General features: G+C 40.3%; 1 protein-coding gene across 2 annotated transcripts in view; it reads left to right on the forward strand.

Annotated features, from left to right (window-relative positions):
- The window catches only part of LOC124138797 (choline transporter-like protein 1), a 40,924-nt gene that overhangs the window by 19,723 nt on the left and 3,804 nt on the right, over positions 1–17,397 (forward strand). For both annotated transcript variants that reach the window (XM_048399729.1, XM_046505667.2), the window contains exons 3-17: positions 610–711; positions 2,326–2,468; positions 2,727–2,966; positions 3,118–3,226; positions 4,196–4,259; positions 4,967–5,075; positions 5,692–5,758; positions 10,145–10,192; positions 10,737–10,808; positions 11,762–11,828; positions 12,345–12,403; positions 12,962–13,068; positions 14,865–14,918; positions 15,984–16,070; positions 16,645–16,760. In XM_048399729.1, coding sequence (XP_048255686.1) covers positions 610–711; positions 2,326–2,468; positions 2,727–2,966; positions 3,118–3,226; positions 4,196–4,259; positions 4,967–5,075; positions 5,692–5,758; positions 10,145–10,192; positions 10,737–10,808; positions 11,762–11,828; positions 12,345–12,403; positions 12,962–13,068; positions 14,865–14,918; positions 15,984–16,070; positions 16,645–16,760 — 1,444 coding nt within the window. The remainder of the gene's footprint in view (positions 1–609; positions 712–2,325; positions 2,469–2,726; positions 2,967–3,117; positions 3,227–4,195; positions 4,260–4,966; positions 5,076–5,691; positions 5,759–10,144; positions 10,193–10,736; positions 10,809–11,761; positions 11,829–12,344; positions 12,404–12,961; positions 13,069–14,864; positions 14,919–15,983; positions 16,071–16,644; positions 16,761–17,397) is intronic.

The following is a 17,397-nucleotide window of genomic DNA, read 5'->3' on the forward strand; positions in this document are numbered from 1 at the left end:
AACGTTGATTGAATTAAACAATAAAAAATAGAAATATAAAACGATTATTTGTATGTTTTGTAAATGTGAACAAACACTTTAAAGAATCAAGGGTCATTAGCGTAATGATGCTGTGATGAAAATTTCAGAAGAACTGGTTCAGTTTAGTATCTGTTGAATATAACTGGTCGTCAAAATCATGAGGGGACAAGGGTCAGTGCTGCAAGGCACCGCAACTGGTTGTGCAGATTTGCGTCCCTTGGGTAAGCCAGAAACATATGATTGTGGGTTCGAATCCCGGTTCGCTCCGATTATGTTTCTAGGTTTGTCAGCACCATACCCATGCTCGTGGGTTTCACCGAGTGGTAAACGTCTGAGGCCTGCATAACTTCGGGCTTTCCTCCCACATTAACCTGACACGCTGTGATATAACTGTGTACTGTAAAAAGAGCCATTAAACCCAACTCACACACTTAATTTTAATAACATTGACATTGCTCAGATTGAGATACAGACAGTCAATAATGTCTCAGTGTGTTTTCTTATTTGTTTATTGGGGTTTTGTCAGTGACTGACATGGAGTTTGATTTGAGAGGGAACGTAATACAGTAAGTCCCCCTTTTTCTTCAGGAGCCCCGACAGGTTGAGGATCATTTCACCGGTCCGACTAAAACCCGCTCATGTCGAGATGTGGTCTTCCTCATCCTCTTCATCGCCTTCATAGGGGGGCTCGTGAGTATTTGTTCTGTTTAGTTTGGTTTTACTGTTTGTTTCATATTGTAATAGGGAGCACGGGTGGCCCAGTTGTCTAAGGTGCCGCTGAGTGGAGTTGCGTCCCTTGGGCACGCCAGAAACCTATGATTGAGGGTTCGAATCCCGGTTCGCCCTAATTATGTTTCTAGGTTTGTCACCGAAATGGTAAACGTCTGAGACCTGCATCACTTCAGGCTTTCTTCCCACAATAAGCTGACACGCCGCGATAAACTGGAATACCGTTAAAAGCGGCGTTCAACCCAACTCACTCACTCACTCACTCATATTGTATTGTACGGCAACGAATAGTCGTCATGACTATACTTACACTCACTTGAATTAACAATGACTTTATCATTACCTTATCTTTACCTGCAGAAATTTCTTATGATTACAGGGGCGGTCGGGTAGCCCAGTGGTTAAAGCGTTCGCTCGTCACGCCGAAGACCCGGGTTCGATTCCCGACATGGGTACAATGTGTGAAGCCCATTTCTGGTGTCCCCCGCCGTGATATTGCTGGAATATTGCTAAAAGCGGCGTAAAACCATACTCACCCACTCTTATGATTACGGAAATTTACGACGGATTCAAGTTATCAGTAGGTTGTTCAGTGGATAGATCAATAGATAGGTAGGTCAACCCGTAGAAGATATGCGTTCAGTTATCTTCACGTGAGGTCAATCGTTAGTGATGTCAAAATTGAATGAACTATCACATCATTGTGCTAACTCAGTCGGAACCTTTAGTCATCGACGAATACCGTGGCGATGTTAGGAAAGGATTGATCTGTGCTTGCCATGATACATGTGAGAGGCGATATAATGAGTCGACTTGGATGATTACGTGTCATCGTTTCTCGACGGGGTGGATGTTTGCTCATAAGAATTCAAAACAATTAAAACTATTTATAAAGAATTTTCTTAACGTTTGTTAGGGATACTTCGTTCGATTATATCAAAACATGGTACATAGATACATTGAATGGACTTATGTAATATTGTTAGGGCGGTGAGCTAGCCTAGTGGTTAAAGTGTTCTTCCATCACGCCGAAGACCCGGTTCTGTTCCACACATAGGTACAATGTGTGAGTCCCGTGAAGATTCCGGGTTAGAATTGGCCTTCAACAACTCATGCTTGTCGCAAGAGGCGACTTAAGGGATCGGGTGGTCAGACTCGCTGACTTGGGTGATGCATGTCACCGTATCCAAAATGCGTGGATCGATGCTCATGATGTCAATCACTGGATTGTCTGGTCGAGAATCAATTGTTTACAGACCGTCGTCATATAGCTAGAATATGGCTGAGTGCGGCGTCAAACAACAACCAAATGTGAAGCATATATCTGGTGTCCTTCGTTAAGATTTGGCTGGAATATTGCTAAAAGCGGCGTAAAATCACACTCACTCACTGTCCCATTGATGTATATGTGTCTTCGATCTTGCGTGTTCATATCGTGACAATAAATGCCTTATTAATCCGGACCACTATTTTCCCGGTTTAGATAGATTCGACTGTACGGGGCTAATACCAAACGATTTTAAATGTGATTTCACTTACATGTGCTGAAAAATATATTTGATTGTATCTGACCAGGGTTACGTCATCTACCGAGCAGTGGACCTTGGTCACCCCAACCGCCTCATCTACGGCATGGACAGCTGGGGTAACACATGTCACACCATGAACGACCCCGTCGATGGAGCGCCCCTCTCTGGCCAGGATACAACCGGTCTGACGTAAGTATTGTACAACGTTTTGTATAATTATAACAAAAACATATAACTGACATAAGCAGTCAAACACCCCAGCAACTAACTGCCCTCACCATGACAACCCTTACACGAGACCCTTTTTATTCATAACATTCTAAAACACACCAACTCTAATTCCAACGATTCGAAACACGCGCCATCTTGGCTACAGTCACTTCCTTGAATAGCAAAGTATCAGAGTAACCTCCCTTACGCTTAACAAAACGCTCATTTCTATCTCAGGCAGGTGTTCTACTACAACCCAAACTACATTGAAGCCGTCTCTAAACAAGATCTCACAGTGTCCACTGTCATGATCTGTGTGAGCCAGTGTCCGGCGGTAGTCATCAACACTGTACAGGACTTGAAGGATTTGGCTCAGTCAGGGCCTAAACTGTGTGCTTACAATGTCGAAGTGACCGACTACCAGGCAGGACCTGCAAACGGATCCGGAACTTGTCCACCGCTTCCGGTTAAACAGCAGTAAGCTAACGCACATAGTTTGATTGGTCAATATAATACTTAAAAGTTAGACTTATTTGTAAAATTAACATCTTGTAAACAAAATCTTGAAATTTGTTGAGGTCATTCCTTACACTTCAGCAGTACGTACTGTCTCATGTTCTTGTTTCAGTTCGTCGATATTCAACCGCTGTATTCCTTCGGATCTTACCAACATCCTAAATCGTTTTGGAGACGTTTTAAATAAATTAATGGATCTCATTGACGAAAACTTTGCCGAGGTAAACTTTAATGAATTCTAAACTTCCTTCCTTTGTCAGTTTGAACAGTTTTCCAACTGTCATGATAAGTCATCACTCGGTACATTCGTGTCAATTATGAGATATACTCAGCTAAATTGTTTACATGAATATCAGACCCGTGAAGATCCAGGGTAGAATATGTCTTCAGCAACCCATGCTTGCTGCAAAAAGGCGACTATGTTTGTTGAAGAGGCGACTAACCGGAGCGGTTGGTCAGGCTGACTTGGTTGAAGCATGTCATCGATCCCAATTGCATGGATCGATGCTCATGATGTCAATCACTGGATTGTGTGGTCCAGACTCGATTATTTACAGACCGCCGTCATATAGCTGGAATATTGCTGAGGTCGGCGTTTAACAACAAACAAACAAACAAACCAACATTCTCTATTGCGTAACACGGACATATCGAATTCCGGATAATTCAATTCGTTTAGGTCTTAACTCGACTTAAAGCGAGTCTAACTCATTAAAAATGAAACAGAAACATATCTTATTGACGTTTTAGGAGTTATCGGTGTTCGCACATGTTGCCATGGTGAAATGTAGACAGTGGTCGCCTGTGTGTTGTGGGTTTACTGGTTTTACTCTATGGTGTAATATAGCGATGCTGCGACAGCGTGATGAGTATCTCTACTGACCCCACAATGTTGCTTCCCTTACATTACATGACACGATGGCAAAACCAAACACATCCGCCAATTCCAAAATTGCTGGGTAAGGTGTTCTGGGGTTCAGGCATGTGTCGCTGACTATTGTCAGATAATTAATAAATGTAACTGCATGAACGTTTTCTGAATGGATACCCTCACATCTTTTGAGGTCAGGTATATTTTGATTTAAAAGGGAAGGTTTATGTTATTTATTATTGTTAAAATCGGGAAATGGACAGTTTCGAAGCGTTGACAATTCGTACAATTGTTACACCTTTATTTGTTCCACCTACAGAAGTGCGTCGAGGACCTCCAGAGGACGTGGCAGCAGATTGCCTATCTCTGCGGCTTTGCTCTCGGTAAGTTACGACGGTATATTTGCTTCTTGAAAACTGCCAGAAACAAAATAACCGTTTTAATTCATTGATGACAATCATTGATTTTGAATGAAATTGTCTCGTCCAATACGAGTTTAGTGATAGATCTTTAAGATATTAGCTACATGGTCCTGTGGCAGATTGCACAATTTACCCTTATTTATATCAATCAAGATCAGATTACCGCCATTTCCTTGAAACTAACCTCAGTTGTCAGAGAATGGATACATATATCAATTCATAAATGTCATACATTGACTCGTTAAAAGTCATATTTGTTGCAGTTTGACAGTTATATGTTAACATAATATTTTCGCGATCGAACTAGCACACCCGCGGGACGGAGACTGGTCAAACTGTTCCATACGTAAAAAGTATCCGGCAATAGGAGCTTGAATATCGGAAAGGGGCGAGTAGGGACGAATGAATAAAATCACCCAACCTACCTTCCATATTATGAATAGCGCTGACCAAATGCACCATGTAACCAGTTCAAATTAACATTATACGAACGTTTCGAGAAGAATTAAAAAACGCACGATTTGTGTATGATTGAGTACTGTTATGTGAAAAATGATGGCGGCAAACCGAAGAAATACCCATTCATTTTCACAGTTATTAGGAAACGTATTGAGACAACAAGGGTAAACAATGACACCCATAATTACATCCTTTTTTCCCTTCTGCAGCTGTCGCCATCGTGATGCTGATCTTCCTCCGCTTCTTTGCCGGCCCAATTGTCTGGATGACCGTGATTCTTATTGCTGCTGGGTGTGTTGGCGGCGTCGCCTTCTGCTGGTCAGTAGGCGTACACGACGTCTTGGTGCTGTAACCAATCAGCTGAAGGCCACGTGTGATATATAGCTATGTCCAAGGGGACTTGCGCTCGTTGTTTTCTTAATGTGATGCTTGATGCTGTAACCAATCATTTGATGTTCACGAGTGACATATAACGATGTTCAAGGGACCTAGTAACTCGTCGTATTCTAAATGTGATAATTGATGCTGTAACCAATCAGATGAAGGCGACGAGTGTTGGACAATGATGTCCAAGGGACCTTGATTCTAAATGTGATACCTGATGCTGTAACCAATCAGATGAAGGCGACGAGGGTTGGACAATGATTTATAAGGGACCTTGATTATTGCAATGTCCCAAATTTGCAGTATCCGAAATGGTAACATTTGGAGTATAAAAATTGGTTCAATTTTGGTTAATATAATTCCTTATCCAGCTGTATGTTAAGTTAAGTCAGTTGACGAGTGTCTCAGTTGCATACCGACGTGGAAAGCTGTACTGGAAAGCCTAAAGTAAAGCAGATGTAACAAAATTACCAACGCATGAGCACGGATATTTCTAAACGTGTTTATGTCAATGAAAGCAATAGTGTACATGTTGTAATGTTTTCTGCAGGTACAGTTACACGAAGGAGATGACAAAGGAATGGTTGTGGGGATCCATAGGGGCGACCGTTGTTGCTGTAAGTACCAGATTTTTTATGAAATCGCTTGGACGCAGAAACCTGACTGTTGAGAGGCAAATGTATTTAACACAAACGAATCTCTTAATCTTTTCGGTTTTTCGAGCACTTGTTCAAGCTCTGTGTCTGGTCAATCTGGTGTATTCCGTGTAGGAGGTCTGTTTGTGCGGTAATGCTGGCAGTAAAGTGAGTGGCCAATTCGTCCATCACTGTTTTGTCTTCTTGGAGTAACCACTAAATAACATGTATAAAAGAATCAGGTGGTTGTGAGGCAGAGTCACCAACTAGTACCTGGGCCCTGTTCCACAAAAGCCGCCTCCGTGGTCTAGTGGTAGAGCGTCCGCCTGGAGAGCGGAAGGTCCGGGGTTTGATCCCCGGCCGCGTCATACCAAAAGACGTTAAAAGATGGTATTTGTTGTAACCCTGTCTGGTGCTCGGCATTAAGGGGCTAAAACAAGGACTGGTCGGCTCGGAGTCAGTATACTGTGTCTGAGTGGGGTATTCGTGTTAAACTGCGGCATGGTATCTCAGTGAGCTAGCACTATAAATCGACACCAGTCCGGACTAGTACAAGCAGCCGTACAAATACACACAGGTACATGCACGTCGCTGTATAAGTGCAATAATCTTGGACGCGACGTTAACCCTCTGGATGCCGAGTTTTTTTTCTGACGCACATTTTCCTAAGATCGGAAAAGTGAAGGTTGTGCGAGAATTGCGCTCACGCGGCACTGGATCTTCCTCTGGCTATAAAGGTGGAGAATATTAAATTTCCTATTTGACGGTGTAAAGTTAACTGCAAATATTAAACCGGTTTTACAAAAATACACTTCTAAGTGTTGTCCGAGATTTTTTTCTCCCTTGAAAAACAGTAAATTTCTCCGCTTTTTATCGTACACCGATAAAAGTACTGTGCGACGATTTTTTTAATTTAGAAGCTTTACGGAATCTGTGAGCGAACAAAATACTGCCTAATATCTGAACGACATAGCTATATATCAAATGGAGTTTCAAAAATAGCTTGCCGTAAATGACGAAAACTGATTTTTCTCTATGACGTCAAAAGGCGACAGAGAGGTTACACACGTACAAAGAAAGGGGGCATAACTCCGCTAAGCGTAGCACTAGTTTATTGTAACTCAGGTCACTTGGTGAGAATTAGCTGTGGGTAAGGATAATATATTTTTGTGGTGTTTTGTTCACGAGGAACCAAACTATTCCAACACAAATATCGATAAAGAAACTGTATACGTTTAGTTGTTAAAAAAACCCCATAAGAAATGATGAAATCGTACTTCATAAAAAAGAGGTAATAGAGAAATGGATGGCCCTATCCAACCTATAACTTAGTCCTTAGATTCAAACATTCTCCTGAATGTGTAAGTGTAACTTGACTAATGTTGCATCATTATTAATGGAGCACGAGCCTTATCATCAAATGTAATGAAATACCCAAATAATAACACCATTCTATTTGACGTCATGGCTGGTTTTATGTCTTTCATAACGTCGGAGAAAGACGATACTGGTATTTTGATTAATATATATCTCCCCTTATTTTCGTTCATGATATGGAAAATCTCGATGTGTAAAACGGAATTTGACGCTTTTTCGACACAACATAAAATGACTGCTTTCACCAAGTAAATAATGTATTGAATATGTTAACAATTAGCTTGTTTATCGTGTGTCTTAATTGGACAAGACACGCACCTGTTTGGCATCAATTTACGCAATGAAATACACAAAAGAATATTTCAAAACAACCAAAATTATATTCAATATTGGACATATATTTGTTCATTATTATGTTATTATTTCTCTTCATCTCGTCTCAGAATTACACAATAAAAGATGCGAAGAAAGCTCTATTGGTATAGAATTATCAGGATAATCGTATAAGGTTGAACCAACAGGGTACATGGCATGGGTTTTGTTTTTATACTTTTTACAATTCCTGGAGAAATAAAGTAAACAGTTTAATATCCTGTGATCACACTATTGAAAAAAGAATGAACCCACTGATTATTCAATGCAAAACGAGAGGAATAATTCGTAAATTGTTTGTGACTAACGCGCACCTGGCGAATTGTTGGATATCACTGTTCTGTGTATCAAACGACATAAAAAAAAACAATTCCAAGACCAAGACAATTCTTTCAGCAATGTGTGCATATATTTTAACGAATAATATTATCCATATTGTTAATATATTCAGTTTTAGTTATAAAATAAAATGAAACGGCTATTCATGGACATTGGTTATATGAACTTATAATATTGACTATTACACATCACAAGAAATACGTAATGCTGCAGTTACACTTCATCTTGTAACACTTGTCCAAAGGAAAGAAATATCGTACTCGACACTATAAACCTATCAAGTTTTATGTAAACAATGTTCAAACAAACAGGAGATTATCAAAGGTTCGTTCATACATGTTGTGGCCTATATTTACGTATGATACCATTTTGAACATTGACAAATATCCAAAGTGAAAATAATTGTGTGAAAAAATGTATAAAAGATGTGCAAAATCTACATCATAACTGAAACTGTAAACAGCATGATACAATGATCGTGTGCACTCTCATTCAAGGACCTTCACCTCAAAGAAATTACCAAATATGTACAACAATGTTGACGTATGACATCACTACCGGTGACCGACTTTTACAAAATGGCGTGTTCACTGTCATCAGTACGCGGGATTTTACGAGGGGACTTTCGTTGATTCAGGGGTCGTATATACATAAATGTGACATGTAAGTAGTCAGAAACATTCTGACAATCTATGTACTGTTATTTGTTGTAATAATTTTCATTGAAACCAACGAAAATAGTCAGAAATTGCGATAAATACCGTTGTCATTGTGCGTGATTTTGCGTCAGTCATGGCGTCACACAGGACGGCAACTTTGACAATTTCTGTTGAAAAGATCAAATCATGAAAATGTATCTATTTTAAATTCCCTAATTCTTCCTACGATTCTCTTCCCTTGCATATTCTGAACATGTTGAGCCAATATCTTGAACGAATAGACGAATGGATAACTCAAAATAGGAGAAAATGCTACACTGTGTAAAATCTGTATTTTGCTTTGTTTACATTTCAAACCAGTGCTGTTTTTCGAGCACAGCGTTCGTTTTCACACCTTACTTATTTTGCTTGATTTCATCCAGCCACTTTGTATTGGTGACAAAGATCATTGGTCATTTGATTCTAAAATGTATGAGGAATTCAAGGATGTGTGTATCGCAGCTAAGTTTGAAATATACGTGATGTTACTTCGGCGTTCGTGTTCGCGTATTTTCCAAAACATTCGAAACGATTCTAGGGTTATCGGAGACGTTTTGGAATGATCATTGGTGATTTCATAAAGGACAGATACCCGTGATCACTAACATGCTATTTTTGAAATTCATATATCCGAAAAAATATCCGAAATTTAGATTTCAAAACATGCTGTAAATAACGCCGTGAGTGGTGATTTAGTAATGTGTAAAAAATGGCGACATTTTCGATGTACCTAATTTTCAGAGGTCATTTTCAGTACTCTTGCATGGCCTAAAATGCCACTGGATGATATCACAGAATAGGGAATTTCCCACCTTATTCAAAACTGTGAAGTGTATTTGTGGGGGTGATGTATTTTGGATTTTATTCGACTTCAAAGTGAGGGTTGTAGAGGAAGGACATATATGTCCCTGTGGCATCCAGGGGGTTAACCCCCATTTCACCTCACCTCACCGTTCGACAAAGCGATCGTAGCGCTACGGCAGTCGTAAGTCTATGTTAAAGTATGGAAGTTACGATCGGCTTAGCACAACAATCGCTTTGTGGAACGGGGCACAGGACTTTCCAACTTTCCAATAATTCACAATCTGCACAACTATAGATATTATTATACGAGGATGGGTGTCAGAATTCTTGTATTCACGAACAAGACACGTGCGAGTGTTATAATTTCTCTATTGCCCATTATTTTTTAATCCCTTTGAGCTCCTCTTTAGAAAAAGGCTATGATCACGATCGCCGTCTTAAAAACACACAATTGTCGAATGACGTTAACCATGTTCAGCTATGACGTCATTTCTAGTGTGACCTCGTTCCGACTTACGTCACAATAAAAACTGAATGACGTCAACAATGGCGTCCGGATGACATAAACAATACACTGGCACGTACACATTTTATGAGCTCGGATATTTCTAAGGGTATGATAAATATATCACGACCTGCAATCTATAGTGGTATTGCTCTTTATACAACTGCCGAACACGACCCTAGCATAGCTATCATGTGGTATGGAGAAATATGATTATGCTTATTCTTGCATCTTTTTGTCTTCTTACACCATTTTCTTTCAAATTTATTTCAGGTCATAATTCTGTTGATCTTACTGGTACTGAGAAAACGAATCAAGCTGGTAAGTACCCTGATATATCTTTTCAGAACTACAAAACAATCTTCAAACACTGTCACTGCTGTACAAATGCAAATAAATACATTTCAACTGTTTGTGACATCTCTGCCGCGTCTCTGACCAATTTCGTATTACGCAATGCCCAATATGACGTAATATCACATGACGTCATTACTGCTGTGACATCAGTTTGCGATGTTTGATGTCTATAAGATCTGCCTTGAAAGAGAACATGCCGCCGATCCCGGATTCATTCCATTAATCTAGGGGCACGGGTGGCCCAGTCGTCTTGGGCGCCGCAATTCGCTGTGCAGAGTTGTATGATTGTGGGTTCGAATCCCGATTCTCCCAGATTATGTTTCATGCTCGTTGGTTGCACCAAAGTGGTAAAAGAGACCTGCATCATTTCGGGCTTTCCCATATAACTGGAATAGTGTTTAAAGTGGCGTTAAACCCGACAAACCGACTCCATTAATCTGAGTCCAAGTATACAGAGTTGTATGCATTTACTCTGACCATACATGTCTACTATACAATGTTTTGTAAGGTTGTCCAACTGTTTCGAGAAGCTGGAAAAGCCATAGCCAAAGTCCCCTTCGCCCTGCTGATGCCTTTTATGGTAAGTGTAACGTAAATACACCTCCAGTCATAGAATAAATAGATCCAAGCAATGATATCCTGTCAAATCTAGTCAACGATTATTCAACTACCTCATTAAAAATGGGCATAATTCTTAAGACATTTTTTTATGTTAAATTCCAGTCTTCTCTAAATGTAGAATACTGTGTTGCATTTTTGTTTTTCCAAAAGAAAAGGTTAGATATGACTAAACGCAATAACTATTATCTGTGTAGAAAACGCCAGACACACACACAAGCATATCCTACCAGAACATTCCCTGTTAATACTGTCACATAATGGGGTTTGACTCTGTTGAAGGTTGATATCATGTATCGATAACAATTAAACTCGACTCTAGGGCTAGATGGTTTTCAAGAAATTTAGACAATAGCCCATCCAAGGCTATAAATCCAAAGTATTATCGCAAGAAAATGTGAAACAAATTTCAAACACGGCATCAATACATTTCTTATTCAATACCTTTTTTCTGATACACATAATCTGCGGATGTAAATGAAAATGGCAAAACCATTTCTTTAACCATAAGAAATATTTGCTAAAATCATAATCCATTGTACGATTCCGACGATCATAATCATGTGAGCGCACGGTTCGCTGAGCGTTCCTTGGGTAAGCCAGAAACCTATGATTGTGAGTTCGAATCCCGGTCAGCTCCGATTATGTTTTTAGGTGTGTCACCACCATATCCGTGCTTGTGGGTTTTACTAAAGTGGTAATAGTCTGAGACCTACATCACTTCGGGCTTTCCTCCCACATTAAGCTGATAAGCAGTGATGTAACTGGAATACCTTTAAACGCGGCGTAAAACCCAACTCACCCATACACTCATAAGCACGTGTTTACATACTCAGCTGGTTGCTCTTCGTAGAAATATTTAAATGTAATTCATCAAGTGACAATTTTCGAATATTTACTACTGCCTTTTCGCAGACACTGATCATCGCCGGGGGTGTGACGGCGGGCATGGTGTATGCATTCCTCTACATTGTGACAGCAAGTGAGTGGGAGATTTGTTCATGTCGACATTCCGAAATATAACCATAGGTCATGGCTCAAAAACATATACACGCTCTCATGGACATGTAATCAATGACGTCGTTTGGGGTAGCCTAATGGTTAAAGCGTCCAGTCGTCACGCCGAAGGCCCAGGCTCAATTACCATACTATATGTGAAGCCAATATCTCCATAATGATATTGCAGGAACAGTGCTAAAAACGGCGTAAAACCTCAATCACTCATTCACTATTTCTTCTTCTCGAGTCTCCATTGGACAAATTTTGCTAATGGAATGTCCATGAAATAGAAAACAAAACAAACCGCATTGCGATAACGATAGACGCTTTTAGGACAATAACCTGCATTGTTTTCAATTGAATAATACTTCACGGTTGATAATTTCCTTTTCCTTTGTACTTGGGTTACTTGACATCACGATGAAAGGATGATAGAGGATGTATATAATGCATTACATACATCAATGCATACCCTGATTCTATATTATTACCACCACAGAGCACCCCGTCGCCAACTCAGCAGGCGTTGTCAGCTACAAAGAAGACGAAACATTAAAGGTATATAAGTTTCATTTATTTATGATAACAGCGTCCAGTATAATAAGGTTCATCATTTCTTACAGAACAGAAACTTGGTGCGTTCGACTCCCGGATTCGCCCTGATTGTGTTCTTGGTTAGGCAGCACCAACCATGCTCGTGGGTTTCATCAAGGTGCCAAACATCTAAGAGCTGAATCACATGTGGATATCCTCCCACATTAAGCTGGCACACCGCGGTATGACTGAAATACCGTTCAAAACGGCGTTAAACCGAACTCCCTCACACTTGAACTATTGAAATTACAATAAGTTATTCAACAGGAAACTGGACGTCTATAGTCGGTTAATTCCCTTGCCTCGGGAAGATGAATTTCAATGGCTATAGTTCTTAACAGTTCATGTATGTGAGCAAGCAATTCGGTCCTCCATTGACTCAGGTCTATGTACTTCATGGTTAGGTTAAGAGCCAGTGGACATCAAGCGTGTTCCTCGATCGTGCTCGGTTATTAACCGACCGATGGCAATGTTGTTGACAGCGATGTAATACTAACTGACGCTTGTCTGTTCTCTATCCAGTACCTGATAGCCTACTACATCCTGGGCTTTCTCTGGATCACCCAGTTCATCTTCGCTTGTCAGAGACTCGCCGTGTCTGGAGCTGTGGCAGTCTGGTATTTCACCAGGTACGTTTTCCAGACACGAAGACTACTTTCTTTGTGTATTCACTGTCCACAGTTGTGTCTCCTAGGTTGCGGCAATTGTGGGTTCGAATTTAAAGAATGACCGTCCTTCATGTGTCTATTGGTTTCACAAGGCGGTAAACTTCTACGATCATTAAACGATGTGGTATAACTTGATTACTGTTCAGAGCAGTGTTGGGGCAGTGATGTATCCGAGTGGTCTAAGCGTTCGTTCGTCACGCCAAAGACCCAGGTTCGATTCTCAATCTCCAATTTCTGATGTCCCCCGCCGTTATATTACTGAAATATTGCTAAACGCGGCATAAAACCCTACTCAATCACTCCAAGAAGTGTTAAACCAAACCCACTTACTGGTGTTATTTTGTAGATTTATAAGATTTTATATATGACGGTAAAGACAGAGAACTCTATCATCTTCTTTGATAGGCATTTAGAAGTTGGAGTACTAAGTAAGGATAAGAATTCATGGATGAACAACTTCTTTATTACAATTAAGAGCGACGTTTCGGTGAAGGTTCTAACACCGTTATCAAGCAAGTGATTCACAGAGTGTAGTAGGCAAGTATGTATACAAGTAGGAGGCAATGTTTATACAGTAGAGTATAACAATATCTACTCAACTGTATAAACATTGCCTCCTACTTGTATATATACTTGCCTACTACACTCTGTAAATCACTTGCTTGATAACGGTGTTAGAACCTACACCGAAACGTCGCTCTTAATTGTAATAAAGAAGTTGTTCATCCATGAATTCTTATCCTTACTTAACTCTATCATCAGTTTTCGTAAAGATCGTTACATCCATTGATGTTTAATATGTTTTTGTTTGTTTGTCTTTTAACGCCGCACTCAGCAATATTCCAGCTATATGACGGCGGTCTGTACATAATCGAGTCTGGACCAGACAATCCAGTGATTGATCCACGCAATTGGGATACGATGACATGCACCAACCAAGTCAGCGAGCCTGACTAACCGATCCCGTTAGTCGCCTCTTACGACAAGCATTAGGTCTTAGTATACATGTGTTGATGTAATTGGGCAACTCTTCTACACGTTAAAGCATAGGATATTTTCACTCAATCCTGATACGTTGCCGCACCCATGGCTTGTGACACATGTATATCACAATCAAAATTTCCATAAATTATGACGGCAATTATGGTTGCGGAAGGGCTAGGCTAGAATGTGTGTCGTGATTAGGAGGATGAATGATGCTGAGATCATTTGTACATCGATTCTTCAGTCACCATGCATCTATCAACACGTTATGTGTACGATTGCAGCTATTGCCTTTCAGCGGCGGGGTAGCCTTGTGGTTAAAGTGTTCGCTCGTCACGCCGAAGGCCCGGGTTCTATTCCCCACATGGGTACAATGTGTTAAACCTATTTCTGGTGTCCCCGCCGTGATATTGCTGGATTATTGCTTATAGCGGCGTAAAACCATACTCTCTCACTCAAACGGAATAAAGAGTTCTTTATGACATAACCCGTAAGGCCCGTGAATATCCTGGTTAGAATTGGCTTTCAACAACCCATGAATATCGTTGGAGGCGACTAACGAACCGGGTTGGCCAAGCTCGCTGACTTGTCTGATGCATGTCATCGTATCGTAGATCGATGCTCACTGTGACTGAGACTCGATTATACAGACCGCCATGTAGCTGGTATATTGCTGAGTGAGGCGTTAAACAACAAACCAACAGATCAAGCCTAAAACACATTGATTTGTCTTCTACTAACCTGTATTAATTGGATGCAATCGTTATTTTCAGAGACAAGTCCAATCTTGGATGGCCAATAGCACTCTCTATCTCACGACTGGTCAGGTACGTTCTGCTTAATACCTCTCTGTCATCTGATGACATTTTGTATGCGCATAGCATATTAGGATAACATGTTGATCTGGTTGTTGAAGCAAAAGTAACAACGACACTAACACTTTGTCCCGCCATGGGGCACATTAGAATTATGTTTGTTCATATAGTAGTGAATATGAACTACATTATAAAAAGAGTCATCTAAAGCAATAAGACGAGATATGCACTTGGGCCGCTTACGTCATCAGGGGTGAGGTTAGGTGAAATGGGGTGAGGTTAGGTGAGGTGAAATGGGGTTTAACGTCGCGTCCAAGATTAGTCCGGAATGATGCCGATTTTATAGTGCTACCCCACTGAGATACCATGTCACAGTTTAACATGAATACCCCACTCAGACACAGTATACTGACTCCGAGCCGACCAGTCCTTGTTTTAGGCCCTTAATGCCGGGCGCCAGACAGAGTAACAACAAGTACCATCTTTTAACGTCTTTTGGTATGACGAGGCTGGGGATCGAAACCCGGATCTTCCATTCCCCGGGCGGACGCTCTACCACTAGACCACAGAGGCGGTCTTATGTCTTCAGAAACAAATGATTAAATGTGAAATTAATACACAGAAAAGGACTCTTCCCTGGAAAAAAATAAATCGGTCTGGATAAGTATCTCTTAGATAAGCTAACTTCAATAGTGTCTGAGAAAACTTGTCCCCATTGCACACGCTATACAAGTAAAATAACATAGATCAAGGGCCATAACTCTGTAAACATAATTGACGTGACCAATTTTCGAACTCAGTCTTGACAAGTATCTCTTATATAACCATGCAAACTTTCATTCAAGTAACTTCAGTAGTTTCTGAGAAAACATGTCCCCATTTCACACAGTATGCACTCACTTAAAAAGCACGGAGCAAGGGCCATAACTCTCTTAAAAAAAATATATGACAGGACCAATTTTCGAACTGAATCTTTACCCCGATGGTGTGGGATGTTGTTCATAATAGTTGTTCAGTCACTTGTTTGCCCATGTAATGGAAATCGATCTTTATCACATTATGACGTTTCCCCTTCAGATACCATTTGGGCTCAGTGGCGATTGGCTCGCTCATCATCGCCATTGTGAAGTTCATCCGACTTGGGTTGTCCTTTATTGAAGGACGGTGAGTGATTTCAGTCTGTTTTCGCCACTGTCTGTATAATATGGTCATGTTTGATGTGTGTAATAGTTATACATAAATACCCAGGTGTATTTTACTTAAGTTATCATTACAATGAGGGTGTTCGGGTAGCGTACTGGTTGAAGCGTTCGCTCGTCACGCCAAACGCTCGGGTTCGATTCCCAACAAGGGCCGTATACTGTGTGTATATTTGCCGTGATATTGCAGGAATAATGCTAAAAGCAGAGACAAATCAAACTCACTCAATATGTTTTCAATATACGGCTAATACGATTGAGTGAATGAGAGAGTGAGTTGTGTTTAACGCCACTGTGAACAGTAGTACAGTTATATCACGGCGTGTTAGCTTGATGCGGGAGGAAATCGTTCTGGTATAGGAGTTGTAACAGGGCTAAAAAGTGTTTAATGGTGCTAAATAAGAATGATGGATGAAAAATGAGTTGACAATTCTGCGTATGATGTGTCTCTATTGAGCACACCAACTGATAGGATTAACATAAACATCGTGGCGTTCATTGATTTATTTATACAACTTTTCTTTTTACTGTTTTCTCAGATTGAAAGGAGCTGAGAACTTTGTGGCCAAGTTTTTCCTCAAGTGCCTTGGATGCTGCTTATGGTGTTTTGAGAAGTTTCTCAAGTTTCTGAACGACAATGCGTATATACAAATAGGTAACTCATTGCTGTTAAGAGTTTGATGCCAACGAAAGTAATAAATGCACTCAAAACAGTAGATGTATATATATGTAACTGTATAGCGAAATATCAACATTAACTATCGGTCAAAAGAAAGAATACACCCATGTTGGACTGTGGCTAAAAATTGAATAAATAAAAACATTATTCGATGGTCATGTATTTGATATGGGTATAATAGTTGTGTTTTGGGTCGTTTTTGCAGTGTATCGGTGACTGGTTTTCAGCCTAGTCACGATTCGATAACGTTTGCAATTTTTTGGTCAAATCCAATTTTCTAGTGTATATTTTCTTTTGCCCGGCAATTAGTTAAATATTCCTGGCCTGTGCTTTTATTCATTTGTTAGTCTGTTTTCATCAGATTGTTTACAGACTGCCGAGATGTATTGTAGCTATCAAATTGAATACGTGTTAATACGACGATCTACACTTTGAAGTATACACGTCTGTGTAAGTGAATGTGGTTTGGCGTTGCAATGAACTGCATATTTTCCAGCAAATAGTTGTCCCCGATAAGACTGGAACAAATATTTTGTTCTCAAGTTTTTAAATATATTCGCTGGACATCCAAGCATCTCCGTATTTGCTCTGGTGTAAACATGGACCGTGGGGA

This window comes from Haliotis rufescens, unplaced genomic scaffold (genome assembly GCF_023055435.1).
Source record: "Haliotis rufescens isolate VD_foot unplaced genomic scaffold, xgHalRufe1.0.p SCAF_2, whole genome shotgun sequence".
NCBI classification, from domain to species: Eukaryota; Metazoa; Mollusca; class Gastropoda; order Lepetellida; family Haliotidae; genus Haliotis; species Haliotis rufescens.